This window comes from Archocentrus centrarchus, chromosome 17, assembly GCF_007364275.1.
Source record: "Archocentrus centrarchus isolate MPI-CPG fArcCen1 chromosome 17, fArcCen1, whole genome shotgun sequence".
NCBI classification, from domain to species: Eukaryota; Metazoa; Chordata; class Actinopteri; order Cichliformes; family Cichlidae; genus Archocentrus; species Archocentrus centrarchus.
This window is the reverse complement of record NC_044362.1, coordinates 3,953,025-3,970,552: the sequence shown is the minus strand read 5'-3', so window position 1 is coordinate 3,970,552 and position 17,528 is coordinate 3,953,025. Positions and strand designations below refer to the sequence as shown.

The following is a 17,528-nucleotide window of genomic DNA, read 5'->3' as shown; positions in this document are numbered from 1 at the left end:
CCTAGCTGACCCAAAGAAAAAAATACATTTAATGAGATTTCTAAAGGCTTGGAATGCAACAAAAGACGTGACTAATGACTAAAGTGAACTATATTACCTTGATCATTTTAATATAGCTCATGATCCTGATTTAGAGAGCTTATTCAAGTCTGTGTTCTTCACACAAGGTCACAACTTGATCAGAAACAGATTTTCTTACAGCTGCATCCGCCTCACAGTTCACCCGTGGCTTTAATAGTCAAAAATTCAAGATTTTTACAAGTTATAGCATAAAATGGAAAACATACAATATCTGCATGACCTGTGCCACATTGTCACTTATATTGGTGTTTTCAAGAGCATTCACATGGAGCGTTGCTATGAATTGTGGGACGGCATTATCTCCTTTCTTTTAATAAAGGACGGTCCAGTGTATCCTTTCCTAAAGGAAACAGTAAGGAAGCACTGAACCACCTTACCTTAGTATTTATAGAATTCTCTTACTATGGCTGCTGCACAGACACTTCTGATAAGTAAAATCTCTCTAATTAAAATTGACTATTCAACTGCACCCAAAGTCCTGAGTAATCATGACATAACATACCACCAGGATGTCGCTGCACCCTGTTATCCTAGTAGAGTACTCTGCTCTCAGAGTACAGGCTTACTTGTGGTACCTAGAGTTTCTTAAAGTAGAATGAGTCACAAAGAATGCAAACTGGTTCTGGGTGAGGGTCCAGACAAAGAGCGGTTCAGAAGACCCCTATGATTGTAACAGCAAGGCAACAGTTTACGCTGCCCGGGATAAGGTTACCGGGGCCCCACCCTGGAGCCAGGCCTGGGGAGGGAGCTCGAGGAAGAGCGTCTGGTGGCCGGGCATTAGCCCGGGGTGCTCGTCCGGGCGCAGCCCGAAGAGGTTACATGGGCCCGCCCTCCTGTAGGCCCACCACCTGCAGGAGGCGTCGCAGGGGTCGGGTGCAATGTGTGTCGGGTGCAATGTGTGTCGGGCGGTGGCCAAGGGCGGAGGCCCTGGCGGACCGATCCCCGGCTATCGAGACTGGCTATTGGGACATGGAATGTCACCTCTCTGGTGGGGAAGGAGCCTGAGCTAGTGCGTGAGGTTGAGAGATACCAGCTAGATATAGTTGGGCTCACTTCAACGCATGGCCTGGGCTCTGGAACCAGTCTCCTGGAGAAGGGCTGGACTCTGTTCCAGTCTGGAGTTGCCCTCGGTAAGAGGCGACGAGCTGGGGTGGGTATTCTTGTATCCCCCTGGCTTGCTGCCTGTACGTCGGAGTTTTCACCGGTGGACAAGAGGGTAGTTTCCCTGCGCCTTCGGGCTAGGGAACGGGTCCTGACTGTTGTCTGTGCTTATGCGCCGAATGACAGTTCAGAGTACCCAATCTTTTTGGAGTCGCTGGGCTCGGTGCTGGAGAGTGCTCCATCTGGTGACTCCATAATCTTGCTGGGAGACTTCAACGCTCATGTGGGCAATGAGAGTGAGACCTGGAGGGGCGTGATTGGGAGGAACGGCCTGCCCGATCTGAACCCGAATGGTGTTTTGTTGTTGGACTGTGCAAACCACAGTTTGTCCATAACGAACACCATGTTGAAACATAAGGATGTTCATAAGTGCACATGGCACCAGGACACCCTAGGTCGCAGGTCAATGATCGATTTTGTAATCATATCATCAGATCTGCGGCCGTATGTTCTGGACACTCTGGTGAAGACAGGAGCTGAGCTGTCAACTGATCACCACCTGGGGCAGATGCTGGACAGACCTGGCGCACATAAACGTATTGTGAGGGTGCGCTGGGAACATCTGGCAGAAGCCCCAGTCCAGGAGATCTTCAACTCCCACCTCCGGCAGAACTTCGACAACATTCCGAGGGAGGCTGAGGACATTGAGTCCGAATGGACCATGTTCCTCACCTCCATTGTTGAGGCTGCTGCTCAGAGCTGTGGCTGCAAGGTGGTTGGTGCCTGTCGTGGTGGTAACGCCTGAACCAGATGGTGGTCACCGGAGGTGAAGGGAGCCATCAGGCTAAAGAAAGAGTCCTATCGGGCTTGGTTAGCCTGTGGGACTCCGGAGGCAGCTGACAGGTATCGGCAGGCCAAGCGGAATGCAGCTCGGGCAGTGGCCGAAGCAAAAACTCGGGTGTGGGAGGAGTTCGGTGAGGCTATGGAAAAAGACTTTCGGACGGCATCAAAGAAATTCTGGCAAACCTTCAGGCGACTCAGGAGGGGAAAACAGTGCTCCACTCACATGGTTTATAGTGCGGGTGGGGTGCTGCTGACTTCAACTGAGGCTATAGTTGGAGGGTGGAAGGAATACTTCAAGGACCTCCTGAATCCCACTGACACGCCTTCTGTAGTGGAAGCAGAGTCTGGGGATGAGGGAGAGGACTTGAACATCACTGGGGGTGAGGTCACTGAGGTAGTTAAACAACTCCTTGGTGGCAGGGCCCCTGGGGTGGACGAGATTCGCCCTGAGTTCCTGAAGGCTCTGGATGTTGTAGGGCTGTCTTGGTTGACACGCCTCTGCAACATCGTGTGGAGATCTGGGACAGTGCCATTGGATTGGCAGACCGGGGTGGTGGTCCCCATCTTTAAGAAGGGAGAACGGAGGGTGTGCTCCAACTTTCGGGGGATCACACTCCTCAGCCTCCCTGGTAAGGTCTATGCCAGGGTGCTGGAAAGGAGGGTCCGTCTGTTAGTCGAACCTCAGATTCAGGAGGAACAATGCCGTTTTCGTCCTGGTCGCGGAATGCTGGACCAGCTCTTTATCCTCTCAAGGATATTCGAGTGTGCGTGGGAGTTTGCCCAACCAGTCTATATGTGCTTTGTGGACGTGGAGAAGGCATTCGACCGTGTCCCTCGGGGTATCCTTTGGGAGGTCCTGCGGGAGTATGGGGTGTCTGGCCTGTTGTTGCGGGCCATTCAATCTCTGTACAACCGCAATGAGAGCTTGGTCCGTATAGCCGGTAATAAGTTGGATTCTTTCCTGTGGGTGTTGGACTCCGTCAGGGCTGCCCTTTGTCACCGATTCTGTTCATAATTTTTATGGACAGAATTTCTAGGCGTAGCCAGGTGGTGGAAGGCTTCTTCCTTGGTGGCCTCAGAGTCTCATCTCTGCTCTTTGCAAATTATGCAGTCCTGCTGGATTCATCAGTGGGTGGCCTCCAGCTCGCAGTGGAACGGTTTGCAGCCGAGTGTGAAGCGGCCGGCATGAGAATCAGCACCTCTAAGTCTGAGGCCATGGTCCTCAGCCGGAAAAGGGTGGAGTGCCCTCTCCGGCTCAGGAACGAGATCTTGCCCCAAGTGGAGGAGTTCAAGTATCTCGGGGTCTTGTTCACGAGTGATGGGAGAAGGGAGCGGGAGATCGACAGACGGATCAAGGCTGCTTCTGCAGTGATGGGGACGCTGCACCGGTCTGTCGTGGTGAAGAGGGAGCTTAGTGTAAAAGCGAAGCTCTCGATTTACCGGTCGATCTACGTTCCTACCCTCACCTATGCTCACGAGCTTTGGGTAGTGATCGAAAGAATAAGATTGCGAATACAAGCAGCAGAAATGAGTTTCCTTCGAAGGGTGGCTGGCCTCTCCCTTAGAGATAAGGTGAGGAGTGCGGCCATCCGGGAGGGGCTCAGAGTAGAGCCGCTGCTCCTCCACATCGAAAGGAGCCAGTTGAGGTGGCTCGGGCGTCTGATTAGGATGCCTCCTGGGCGCCTCTTGGGTGAGGTGTTCTGGCATGTCCCACCGGGAGGAGGCCCCGTGGTAGAGCCAGGACACGCTGGAGAGATTATATCTCTCAGCTGGCCTGGGAACGCCTTGGGGTCCCCCCGGATGAGCTGGAGGAGGTGGCTGGGGAGAGGGAAGCCTGGGCTTCTCTGCTTAGGCTCCTGCCCCCGCGACCCGGCCCCGGATAAGCGGAAGAGAATGGATGGATGGATGGATGGATGGAAGTAAGGAAAGTGTAAGTGTGGCCTGCACTGAACTGAGCGGATTCCATCAATCTGCGATTCGGCAATTCCATCAGTGGACGCGGGTGGTGCTACACCTGAGAAAAGGAGCCTATCCCCACTGTCACAAGGTGAGAGGCAGGCTATACCCCGTACAGGTCACCAGCCTGTCGCAGGGCTAACACAGAGAGACAAACAACCACTCACACTGATGGGCATTTTAGAATCACCAGTTAACCTAAACCCACTAAGTGCATGTATATGGATTGTGGCAGGAAACTGGAGTACCCAGAGAAACCCCACACAAACACAGGGAGAACATGCAAACTCCACACAGAAAGGCCCAGGCCAAGGTGGATTTGAACCCAGACTGTCTAGCTGTGAGGCAACAATGCTAACCACTGCACCACCGTACTTCCCTTTACAGCCATCAGCTGCTGTTGTTTTCCCTGCTCTACCTGTTCAACATCTGTTACTTAGTACAGCAGTGACAACTTTCTTCTTCAGGACGTTCCAAACGGTTGTTACTGGCTATGGTCAGTGTTTGTGCCATGGCTCTGATTGATTTTCTATCTTCTTCTCAGCTTCACAATTGCTTGTTTTTCACCCACAGACAGCTCTCTGGTTTCACGTTGGTTACTGCTCTAATTATAAATGCACAGTCTGCACAGGCAACACCCAAATCTGAAACTCAGTGTAGAAATTCAGTACTTTTTACAGTTTGAATAATCAATGGCACCTGGGCAACAAAACACACCTGTCAGTCACATGTTCCAATACTTTTGCCCTTAAAATTTAATAAAACCCTGGGGCATGTTTCCTGGCCACTAAAATATTACCTAGCCCGCATAGCAAGTGCACCAGATCATATGAGGACATTACCAGATGTGACTTTACCATTTATGTTTTCCAGTGATGATGATAAAGTTCTCACAGATCTCGTAACTTCCAGAAGTTAAGAAAATAACATCCATATGTTTGTTTTTAATTCAGTCTTTCCGTATTGCATGCTTTTGAGTGTTTCTGTATAATATTTAAATTACAGTAATTAAGAAATAATATTGACAAACCTGTTCAGACTTCTCAGTACAGGGCTGACTGAAGGTCAGTCCTGTTGATTTGGGAAGCTGCTTAATTTCCACCATGTCAGACAGCAGCATCACTGTAGCTCCTACTAAATATTTTGTAAGGAGTAGCCAAGCTGCCTTACTTCAGGGAGGTATCACATACATGGCATGGAGTTCATATTCCGATGAGCACCAGTCCTACACTAGCCTCCGGGTGAAGTTTGAGCTCCACAGAATTCTTCCTGGTGACTCACATGGGGCATTGTGTTGAGTTGCTTTCTTTGATTTTTGAGAGAGAAGATTATATAAACTAAAAGGTGCCGGAGCCAACTTCTGCACTCGTTTGTGTATTTTGAATCCCTCTCTCTCCCCACACAGCCCTGTGTATTGTTAGCAGACTTACTTTTACTGGACTGTTGATGTATTGTTGATGCACTCACACTCAAGCACACCACCCACACTCACTCACAAACGCGCATCTTCATATACACAACGAACCTGCGCAAATAGCAACATACAGTAGAAGCTTTAATTTTGAAGTCAAAAAACCTGGTAAAAATATTCAATCAAAATAACGATGACTTTGCAGCTCCACTTCAGATTAAAACTCTGATTCAAGACTAAAGGCAGGCTCTTTTCATCAACAGTTTCTGATGAGCAAACGGTAGTCACTGTTGGCATCAATGAAGGTTGTCTTTACGGCACTGAAACACAGGCACACACACACACACACAGGCATGCACACACAAACACAAACACAGCCCAAAGATACAAAATACATGCAAACTGGCATGCAATCAGAGTCAGAGATCAGAGAGTTGTTATAGTGAATTTCTGAAGCAGTTAGAAAATACAAGGAGAAGTTTTCTTCTTGACTGAAGATTATACAGCCCAGATTTTGCGAGCTGCTACCTTATCACCATAAACACAACGTTTCTGCCCCGTTTTGTTCTTCAGTGATTTATCTGTCCAGCAGGGCCTCAAACACAAAGAGACTGTGTAGTTACAGTGGTTCATCCTTTTAAAATGGAGTGGTTTGTGTGAAATTGGAGGAACGCCTGAACAACTAGAATGTACTCATCCCTTCTGGACAACTCTTTCCATAGGAAGCATTATGGGATCTTCCCACACAGAGAGGTGATAAAAAATATCCATGTGTTTCTTCTATAATTATGCCTTTAGAGGCTATATACCTAAATCTTGACTTTACTTAGTGCTGCAACAGCTATAATCAATTGTAATCGTAATGTTTGTCAACTGGCCTCCTGCGACAAAAGTTCTGAAATGCCAGAAATGAAAGCCATCAAGCTAATTGACCGGGTTTACAGTAAACGTTCCTCTTGATCATTGCTGCGGTTCTCGATTTCCATTACAAAATTAACAGAGCAAGCACATCACGCAGTGCACCATTAGTAAATAGAATGAAGATTTTTAGCAGTGGCATCACTTGATTGCACAGTAACGGTGCCTTTAAGAAATTTAGCTGAGATAAAATCAATGTAAAGCCAATGTCTTAATTTGTCCATGAATAAAAGATCCCTGGGACCGATCGTGACAACGCCAACGTCTAAGCTCATTTTAGTGCAAACAACCAAAACTGATTTGTTACCACAGAGTAAGGGATGGTGCCCTACAAAGAAGTTAGAATTATTTTCTCTGGTTTAGAGGTGCTTTGTGGGATGAATATTGTTATGTGCACCAACCAAAAGCAATCTAAGAACAACTGCTTGCCTGTATTAGTGTTCTGCATTTGATTAAATTACACTTAGCTAGTCCTGGTGAAGCTCAAGTGGTGCATCTACTTACTCACCTACTTATGTAGCCATTAGAGGAATATTCAGCTTATAAAGTTAGGTCTATAGAAGGTTTTAGCAGTGACACAATTTTTGAAAATTTGGCTCTGTACACCATTTTAAGTCAAACAAGATGTTAACTAAAGTCCAGAGTTTCAGCTTTAATTCAAGGGTTTAAGCAAAAGCATTGCATTAACTCTTTTCATATGTAGTCCCCATTTTCAGAGGCTCAAAAATAATTAAATAAAAGATTGGCAAGCAGCTTCATGTCCAACGGTTTTCTCATTTTTCTGGTCAACAATATAAGTTTCGCAACACTTCATACTCTGTTTTTTTTCTCAACCGACTTCTTAATAAAATATCTTTTTAGCAAACAACAAGACTGTGGGCCGTATTACTAATAACGTTACATATACAGTAGCCATTATATTATCCTTTCTTATTATACAGCTTTAATTAGCTGCTAAGCCAAACTGTGGTCAGAAATTAACACATTCAGAGTGTAGTTCTTGTTTCAGTCTCTATGTAGTAACCATCTACAGTACATTTATATACATTCATACAGTACCTCTCAATATTATCTCAGCACCTGTCTGACAGAATTGCTGCTTTGACAACAGTTTGTTTTTTTGTTTTTTTACTTTTTAGATACCTCACTGCAGCCTCATCCCATGCTGATAAGACTCATCATTTGAGAAGCACAGTATACTGTGACTGCATCCCAACAACACAATCACCTTTGCCCTTGAAACAGAAAAGCAAATTATACTGTACTGGAGCTTTGGAGAAGTCTGGACTACTTACTGTGCAGCACTGACTAAATGACATGTGTGATATTTTACCTTGGGCTCTGGAGCAGTCTCGAGGATGAATGCAAATGACTACAAAGTTTGGTCCCTGTTTGTCTCCTTTTTTGAGAGGTCACATATGAAGACTAGTGATTATTCCTTACATGACAGCTTTGAAAGGACAATGGATGGGTGGCTGGGAAGAAGGATGGGATTTTGATATTCTGTAGTTTTCTTTATGCTCTTATTTTTTTAATAGTGTGTCCACAAGCCTGTTCTTTGCTTATGTATTAGTTGGATCTTTGCTTATGTATGGTTGGATTTGTTGAATGCAAGGCATAATGAAGCAGACCTAAACCTGAACCACACCGAGCATTTATGGGGCGCTTGAAGATGGAGAACCAAACTTGACATCACAAGAAATTCTTAGAAAAACTGTCAGATCGTGCTGATAGCAAAGGTTATCAGGTTCAGACAAATTTGGGGATTCCATGTGCCTCAAGTACTGCTGTTGTTATTAAAGCAAAAGGGAGGCAGGCTAAGATGCATAATCTAATATTACCATCATTGTTTTGTTAATGAGACATCATAATAAGGCTGTTATGCCAGGGCCATCTGTGGAATTAACAACCACATTTTTGCAGTGTCACAAGGAAAAACATAACAGATCCACTTTCACCATTAGTGCAGCGCACGCTGTTATGTGGAAAAACAAACGCTTCACTGGAACAGTTGAATTGGGCGTTTTTCACTGATGATTCAAAGCTTTGACTTTCAGAGCGCAGCCCAGAAAAATATAAGATCTGAGCTAGCCCAAGATTATATATACATGTGATGTAGCTAAAGCTGGACATAGCTGCCAGGTCTGAAAAGTGAAGCCAACACAGTAATGACTTGAACCTTAAATCTGTGGTTACAAAAAGGCTCCGGTCCCTGGCTCCCTTGCTCTATGACCTCAGTAAACACTAATGAGTTTATACTGTAGGCTCAATCTCCAGTAGTGGGTAGTATTAGCTAGCTAGTAGTTTGTTTGTCATAGTGAGTAACATACATAATGCTGATTTTGTAAATTAGAGCTCATTAGACTCAAAAACAAACACGTGAACACATGGGAAAGATAACATGAAGGAAACAGGAACTAAACACAAATGACTAAACAGAAAACAGAAAACTATGATAAACTATGATAATTCATACTCAAACAACCACAACTCAATGAAATATAAGACACGCTGGGCAAATGGCCCAGGACCATGACACACTATAGTTTAACAAAACTTCACAGTAGTCAGTCAAGTTCCACAAAAACAGTTTATACAATTTTTGCCCAAAGTCAACTGCGAAGAAATACTTGTTCAGTCATCATGAAGATAAGTAAATGTGTCCGCTTAACCGTCAAATTTAGTCTTCATAGGTGGCTGATTTAACCAATTTCATTTCTGTGTGCATACAAAATGCCAATTAGCCTAAACAGGCACTTTTTTCCTTGATAATTATCTTTCCCTTTCAGGAGATGTGCTGTATTATTAAAGAGGAGTGCATAAAATAATAGTATGCTCGAGGAAAACACTATCAAAGAAACCACTCTGATATCATCTGCCCTTCCTGCCAGTTTGCCCTACTGTATGTGCATGTTGAAAGAATTGTTTGTCTGCTCAGCTGTGAGATGTGTACAGTATGAGGCAAAAGAAGAATTGTCATGGAGAATTAGTGTCAAGTTTATAAAAACAAAAATGCTAATCTGAATAATGGACCAGACTGAACCCTGTTCATTTAATTCAGGAGCACTTTGGACCTGCAGGCTGCGTACTGACTTGTCTGATTAAAGCTAAATGACTGCAAACCAAAGGAAAGTTAAACTTGAGGAACAAAGAAAATTCTACATTCTTACATCTCAGAGACATTTTCCTGCATTGCCAGATCAATATGTTAGATACTTTGTCTGTGGTCTTTACACTTGTTTGAGAAGCTCCGTGAAATATTCACTGTTGTTTCGTGATAGCCTTATTCGTGTTTATTTTAAATGAAGGAGCCACAATATATTTAAGCTAAAGCCCGCTGTGGCTCCAGCTTCTCAGTGTGTCTTTCTCTCTTAAACCCCTTCTACAAACTCAGACTCTGGTCCTACACGCATTTCAGTTTTCTGCAAATCTACTTAGAGCTGCAGCCTCTACATCGCTCCGAGCCCGAGGAAAGGCCATATCGCCCATACCTGAATTTTTCTCAGGTGAGTTAGAAAAAAAAGTGGGGGGTTTCTAACACAATGCTTCCTTTTTTTTCAGGCAGCAGAGCAGGACCTACACTTCTGATAGTTCAAAGATTGTTTTTTCAGATGAGCTTCTGCAGGGGTGTGCCTTAAATTGGGCAGAGGTTTTTGATAAAGGATTTAACCCTGATGCCACCCCCTGTGACTCGCAAGTCTCCAGCAAGGTAAAAGAAGTGGCTGCGAAGGCTCTATCTTCCTGACTTGACTCTCTGAAATCCATGTATAAGGATGGATGATCGCAAGCAAGGACACTGGCAAAACTACAGTTCCTGATCTGGAGGAGTTACCCTGAGAGAACTCAGCAGGAGAGGACGTTAATGTGAAGATGGTGATGTGCAGTCAATGTAACTGAGGTTGGGGGTGAGCAATTATATTGTGTAAAGAAGGGATACTTTGTTGCCTTCACCCACTTTGGCCAAAAAACAGAGCCCAATGGTGGGGATATTAGGGGGCAAAATAAATGCTGTACCTTCCCCTGCCCAGACTAATGATTACTGCAAAACTCTCCATAAACACACCTGCACACTTTCTCCAGATGCTGGTGGATTCAAAGATTCATCTCTCCCTGGCCAAAGAATTAGGTCTATCCCTGACTTTTCTCCCAGATCCACTACGGGTCACTGCATTAAATGGTGCAGGCCTTCCAGATATCACTCACAAGACAAAGGCTGTTTCTTTCACACTCTCTGGCAACAATGCAGAGCAAATCAGTCTGATTGTTTTTGAAGCACCTCACAGTCTTCTAGTCCTTGTCATCCCTGGCTCAGTGTTAATAATCCCAGTAGATTAGAGTTGAAATTGTATCTCAGGTAGGAGTATCTGGTATCACCAAAATTGCCTGAAATCTGCTTCACCCCCACAGTAGACAGAGTCTCTCTCACCCCAATCAGAACCCCGAGATTTGTCATCAGTTCCTGAAGTTTATTAAGATCTTGTGGAGGTATTTAGAAAAGATCTCTCTCTCTCTCTCCCACAACATCATCCTTATGACTGCTCTATAGATCTGCTTTCTGTACCCCTTTGCCAACAAGTTGACTATATAGTTTAACTAAACCTGAACAGGAGGCCTTGGAAAGGTACATAACAGACTCTTGCTGCCAGAATAATCCATCCATTGTCATCTGCCCTTGGGGCCTGTTTAAAAAAAAAAAACAGAGATTCTCTGTCCCTGGATTGATTTCCATGGTCTCAGTAAAATCACCATTAAGAACAAATAACCATTACCACTGTCAATGTCCACTTTTTGAGCTTTTGCAGGGGGCCACTGGGGTCTAAAAAACTGGATCCATACAAGGCTTACCACTTGGTTCAGTTGAATAGAAGACAACATTTAACACTCATCTAGGACACTTTGAATATCCGGTAATGCCTTTTGGTCTCACCAACACACCAGTAGTTTTTCAGGACCTTGTCAGTGGTGTTCTCCATGAGTTCCTCAACTACTTTGTATTTATCTATCTCAACAGCATCCTGATTTTTTCCAAGTTTCTTTCAGAACACAAATCCCATGTCCGACAAGTTCTCCAACGTCTCCTGGAAACAAGTTATACGTTAAAGGTGAGAAGTGTGAGTTCCATGTTGACACTGTATCATTTCCTGGTTACACCATTGAAAAAGGCCTAGTTAAAGCAGATCCCACAAAAGGTATAGGCAGTGGTGGACTGGCCAATTCCTCCCAACCATAAGCAACTTCAACGCTTCCTAAGCTTCACTAACTTCTATCATCGTTTTACATACGACTTCAGTAAAATAGCTCAGGTTTTGACACACCTCACTTCTCCCAAATTAACCTGCCAGTGGACCACTCAAGAAGCCTTTGACTCACTCAAGAAGCATTCCACCTCAGCCCCTGTTCTCATTCAACCAGACACCTCAGAGCAGTTTTTGGTAGCTTTGGATACCTCAGACTCCAGAGCAGAAAGGAACTACAATCTGGGAGATCATGAACTGTGCAAAAACCTTCTTACAGTGGTTCTTCAGGTGGCCTATTTTATTAAAGATGTCCAAGAATATGCATCTGCCTGCTCTGGTTGTACTCAAACAAGTCTTCCAGCTCACTTCCTGCTGGACTGCTCAGACCACTTCCCACTCCTGGCTGCCCATGGTCTCACATTGTCTTGGATTTTGTCACTGGACTTCCCCCATCATCCAGCAGTATGTAATCTGTACAATCATCAATCACTTCTCCAAAACAGACCATTTTGTTGCTCTCTCCAAACTACCTTCAGCTTTGAAAACCGCTCAGTTACTCAACGACCACATCTTTTGGCTGCACGGCATCCCTGATGGCACTGTTTCAGACTGTGGACAACAATTCACCTCCCGTGCATGGAAGGAGTTCTGCTCTGCACTTAGAGCTCAAGTTAGTCTCTCCTCAGGCTTTTATCTTCAGACCAATAGGCAAGTAGAGAGGGCCAACCAGGAGTTAGAAGCAGCCCTGCAATGTGTCATTTCTTTCCTGTCTCTGCATGTCTCAAACTGCCCCGCAATATGAGGATTCACAATTCTAATTAAAACACTGGATGTGCTTGATATTGACAACAACAGCCCTATATGTCACCAAGTCAACAATACAGGATGAGGTTTGTTAGCTATACCTAAAGTTTCCGGCCACTTCTGTATCCCACACAAACGTGGCCAGTTTAATTCAAGGACTTAAACTATTCAATTCAAGGAAAACTGCCAAACAAAACCAGCCTTTATCAAACCGTTTGGATCATTTGTGCATTAAGCTAATATGATTTTAAGTCAATTATGTGCATTTTAAAAAGTGTTGCTAATCGAGCCTTGCAGCAGTGTGGACAGGCAAATAAGTCATATATGGTCTTATATTCTCATGTATATCTAGGGCCAAACTCATATAGGCAGCCTATGTAAATATCTGCCAGTATCAGGGTTCAGAATCTTTTAATCCTGTGTTCATGTTCATTTAATGTTGTCAAACTCAGGCTTTTGAGTTGAGGGATGATCTGTACAAATGTAACATTTGTTCCAGGCCTGAGTGTGCTGACTAAAATTATTTCACTAAACTGCATTGCTGTGATGTGATCAGATTACCAAAGTGACAAGCTTGCTGGTGGCAAAAATACAACCTTCAACTCATATACACACGCACTGAGTCTCTGCCCATATTGCCCTTCATGTGTAATTTGCTGCACTGTACATTTAAAATGCAGTAGTGATGTAGTAGTGTTTTAGTTTTTCGAAACCTAAGACTGGACATAATGGCAGCTGGGTGTCATGATGCTGATTCACTTTGCAGATGCCATCAAGCTGTCCACACACAGTAAGGAGCCACATACCTGAGATGACACATGGACAAAGCCCAGCCTCGTTTCCTTCCTTAAAGCCATTAGTGCTTTAAAGTAGGTAAAAACTGCCACAGGGAGCCATCTGAGGTTATTAAAAAAAATCACACATTTATGCTTAAAAAAATCTGCAGTGCTTTATGTGTCAGCCTCTGATACATGCACCAAAACAACTACAAAGAGCAGGTTATCACACTGCATGTAAACATGTCTGATTTTCTGAATAGACTGTTTTCTCACAGTAAGCAGCTGTCTTAACTCCCTTTTCCTAATGAAAGGAATGAGATATTGATCTTGTTATCTCTGGTGGAAGACTAGAATTACTTACTGCTTTACTGCTGTGTGCCTTCACCAACCACTCAAGTTGAAATCGACATCACGCATGTCCTGACACAAAAATGTATGCAGTGAAGACTAAAGGAAATGAATAGGTGGACATCAAAGTTTAGTCAAATCAATCTGCCACCGAATGTGAAATATGGCTACAGTGTCCTGTTCTGTTCCAAATGTATGGCATTGACTAATGTCTAGGAAAGTATGTATTATTATATCATGGCTAAGCTGACCTTTGAACTTTGGAATATGAAATGTTTAGTCATTAGATCAACGTTTAAGGCACTGGTTTGAGAAAAAATAGCACTGGAATGAATGAATTATGGGTTTTGCGAGTTCACTGACCTAATTTCAGTTCATCCTTAAGTCCATGCACTACATGGACAAAAGTAACAAAAAATTCAAAGATGGCTGACAGTGGACCGGGTGGAGCTACCAGCTCAGGTATTACTTTAAATAGTACATTTTTTCTTAATATATGTATATAAATACTGGATACATGCGTCACCTGAGCTGGTAGCTCCACCCGGTCCACTGTCCTCAGCCATCTTTGAATTTAGGGCATGCTGTGTTTGGTATAATGATTAATCCACCTTGTGACGTCATTTCAACACTTTTCTAACCCACAAACTTGAATTCGTGTCCACACAGAAGGGGAGAGTTCGTAGTCGAAGAAATTAGAGTTGTATTCACAAGACTTTGCACTCACAGCTTTTAGATTCACACTCACATAAAAACACTCCTAATCCGCACAGTTTCTCAAATACGAATACGAACGTTAGAATTATGCACACACCTTTTTGACAGTTATCTTACTCCATATAAGTGGCGTTATTGCAAAGTGAAAGCATTTCGGACGCACAGCAACTCAGCTATGAAGTGGCAGACCGTGTAAAATTACAGAGCGGGGTCACTGCTGAGGCACATAGCATGTAAAATGCTCTGCTGACTCAGTACGTGCAGAGTTCCAACATCAACATAAAAACTGTCGCCAGGAGTTCAGGAGTTTCGTGGGTGTAATGTGTAGGTGGCCCAGTATTTTTGTCCATGTAGTGTCTCATTGCTTCCAGGTGTTTCTGAGATATCGCATTCACAAGAATGGGATAAATGTGTGGGCACAGTGACCTCTGACTTGCATTCTTTAACTTGTAGAAGTGTGAAGACAAAAGTTAACCACAGTCTTAATGTCACCCTCTGACCTTCATCTAAGCTCTCTATTTGTGTACTTTGTTACAGAGAAAGTTGATAGAGGTGACGGGTTATACTGATGTCAGTTTGTAGATCATGTCAAAGTAGAACTGTGTCAAATGTCAGTGTGTGGGTTTTATTTCCTGTTTTGTCCGTGCTCTTACTACCAAATGAGGTCGTGTGTGTATGACTACATGTATAAAGATGTTTTGAGTACTTCCTCAGATTGAGAGCACCTTCATGAAGCTGTCTAGCTGACTGCACAGCTGAGTGAAAGGGTCTCCTCCTTGCAAGGATTAAAAAACCTTTACCCTGGAAGCTGATCGTGTGGGCTTGGCCTTTCGATAACTGTTAGAATTTCTGGGATTTTTCTCAACAAACTGGCAGGTATGAAAATAACAAGCAGAAAAATGCCTTATTTACGCTTAAATGAAAAATGATTGACCTCTGGAGCTTTTCCTGTGGTCATGTCTTGTCTCTAATTGTGAAATAAAAATTCCTTTTTTCATGTGGATGATTTGCTGTCTGATTTTCACTCTTCTTCATCGCATACTCAAATGATGAAACCTAATAATTTAATGGCGTCCCACTGATGCTTTTAGCAAGATGGACTGGATATTACACTAAAGAGCAAGCAAAGCAGTACTTGTAAAGTACATGTAATAGTTCATGGTGTTTTTACCAGTAAAACTCCATAAACATGCTTTACTCAGTGTCAGTTGATACCCTGATGTACTGACCTCAGAACAGCACATACACCCAACATTCGATGTAACTCCAGAGCTATGCTTGGTTCAGCAGCCAAACTGAGTAGATAAACCTTACACCTGAGACCAGTAACTCATATAATACTCATATAAATATAGTGACTGTGGGATGTTTAATTGCCCACAGTCGCTGTATTCAGGTAGCAATTTAGAATCTGTTGTTAATAATTACTGAGTAGAATATGTATGTATTTAAAAACGTACAAAGTAAAAGCACTCAAAAAAGAAACAGCAAGATGATGACAAAAAGCAAGAAAGGAGCATGTTAATGAAACAAAGAGAAACCTCTGGGATCACCTTAAATAAAATAAGGATATTTCAGAGGCATGATGGGTTATTTTAATTGGCTGTTGATGAGATAAAGATCCCACAAAGGAAAGACTGTACCAGTTTTCACCTGGTGGCATAAGACAGATAGAACAACTTTATTTATCAGTTCAAGATTGCATTGTTGCATCAAGAATTGCCTTTTTGTGTTTGCATCAGTCGTTTGGTCAACCGAGGTGTATCTGCCACTTTCACCACTTGAACCGAGCAGGACTTCTGATTTATGTAAAACTCCAAAATAGACATTTTACCGGGGGTGATATGAAGGACAGGCGTCTAATACCACTGATGTAACCAAAAATCTTAATAATTTGGTGATAAGTATAAGCAAACAAGTGTTTCAGTCCACACATGAAGATTTCAGCTTGCACACTGACTGCTCCAGGTAGGAAAGGTTAGGCTGAGGTCAGTGTGGCCAGACACGGTTCATCTGCAGCCTTGGTAAGATGACAGATTCTCTGTGAGCCTGAGCGCCAGTCAGGCAGAAACAGACATATAAACTACTGCAGCGTAAAGTAAAGGGTCATCCTGGCCAACTACTACAACACTGGAGGCGAGAGGCTTGGCATGGTCGCGGATGGAGGTGGCAGAATTGCGTGAGTTCAAGTGTGTGTGTGTACAAAAAAAAAAATCTTATCCTATCAGTGGATCTTTCTCCAGGGCTGAGGCTGTGTATGTCCATGAATTTAAAACACAGTATATGAGGAAGTGTGTGTGCGTGTGTGTGTGTGTGCGTGTGTGTGTGTGTGTGTGTGTGTGTGTGTCTTACCCTTTAGGTGGATCTTATTTTCCGGGCTGTGCACCAACACCGAGCTAACTGAATCCAAGCTGTCGTAGTTACTGCAGCCGAGAGGGCCTGTCCTTGTTTCGGTTACCTAGGAAATAGAGGAAGGATAGCTCTGTTTACTTCAGCAGCTACCTCATCGACTAACCAGTGGATGAGATGGCTGTTTGTTTCTCTTTCTGGCCGTCATGTACACAGCTGCAGCAGGTGAAGTGTGTGAAGGCAGGCAGAGAACTGGATGTGGCAGAGCCCTCTTGACAGCAGAGAAAACTATAGCCATCATTGCCTTCACTCCCACACCTGCAGACACAGCTGTGTGCAACGTGAGGGCTTTCTTCGGTGAACGGTATGAAAAATGAGACGAGAATTAGTGCAGGTACTTCTGAAGGAGCCACAGAGTCAGATATTGGAGGGTAGGCTGTATCAGGTTAAATGACTTCAAGCAGCAGAAGCATAGTAATGACCATTTTTACATCTTAGTGTTCTTAAATCAGCAAAATCTGCAAGTGTATATTACACTGAGTAGTTTAGTAAGATTATTGCTATTATTACAATTATGCTATCATTATTCCTGTTAGTAGGGATCATGGTGTTTGTTGTTCCATTGGATTATTAGCAATGCAGCTGATTTAAAATGTTATGTGGCTTTAATATAATCTGCTGATTTGTTTGAACACATGTTTCTGCCACAGTGTCAGGGACATGATCATTTTGCCTGATCCCCACAAATTTATCAGTATGCCTGTAATTCTACTTTACTATTGATGGAACATAACATAACATAACACAACTTAAAACATACATACTTTGTAGTATGTAATTAGGAAATTTACCATTTAGTTAGTCATGCTCTAATAATTAGGCTTTAAAAATTCATTGTAATACACAAGCCTAGTTAAAAATATTTAAATAAATAAAATTTGTTTTGGATTCAGAGTTGGGATTAAACTGTGAGACAAAATTATG

The 17,528-nt window shown here is 43.4% G+C and overlaps 1 protein-coding gene across 2 annotated transcripts in view; it reads right to left on the bottom strand.

Moving 5' to 3' along the window:
• brinp2 (bone morphogenetic protein/retinoic acid inducible neural-specific 2) overlaps nucleotides 1-17,528 on the bottom strand; it is a 236,099-nt gene that overhangs the window by 74,813 nt on the left and 143,758 nt on the right. For both annotated transcript variants that reach the window (XM_030752750.1, XM_030752751.1), the window contains exon 5: nucleotides 16,548-16,653. In XM_030752750.1, coding sequence (XP_030608610.1) covers nucleotides 16,548-16,653 — 106 coding nt within the window. The remainder of the gene's footprint in view (nucleotides 1-16,547; nucleotides 16,654-17,528) is intronic.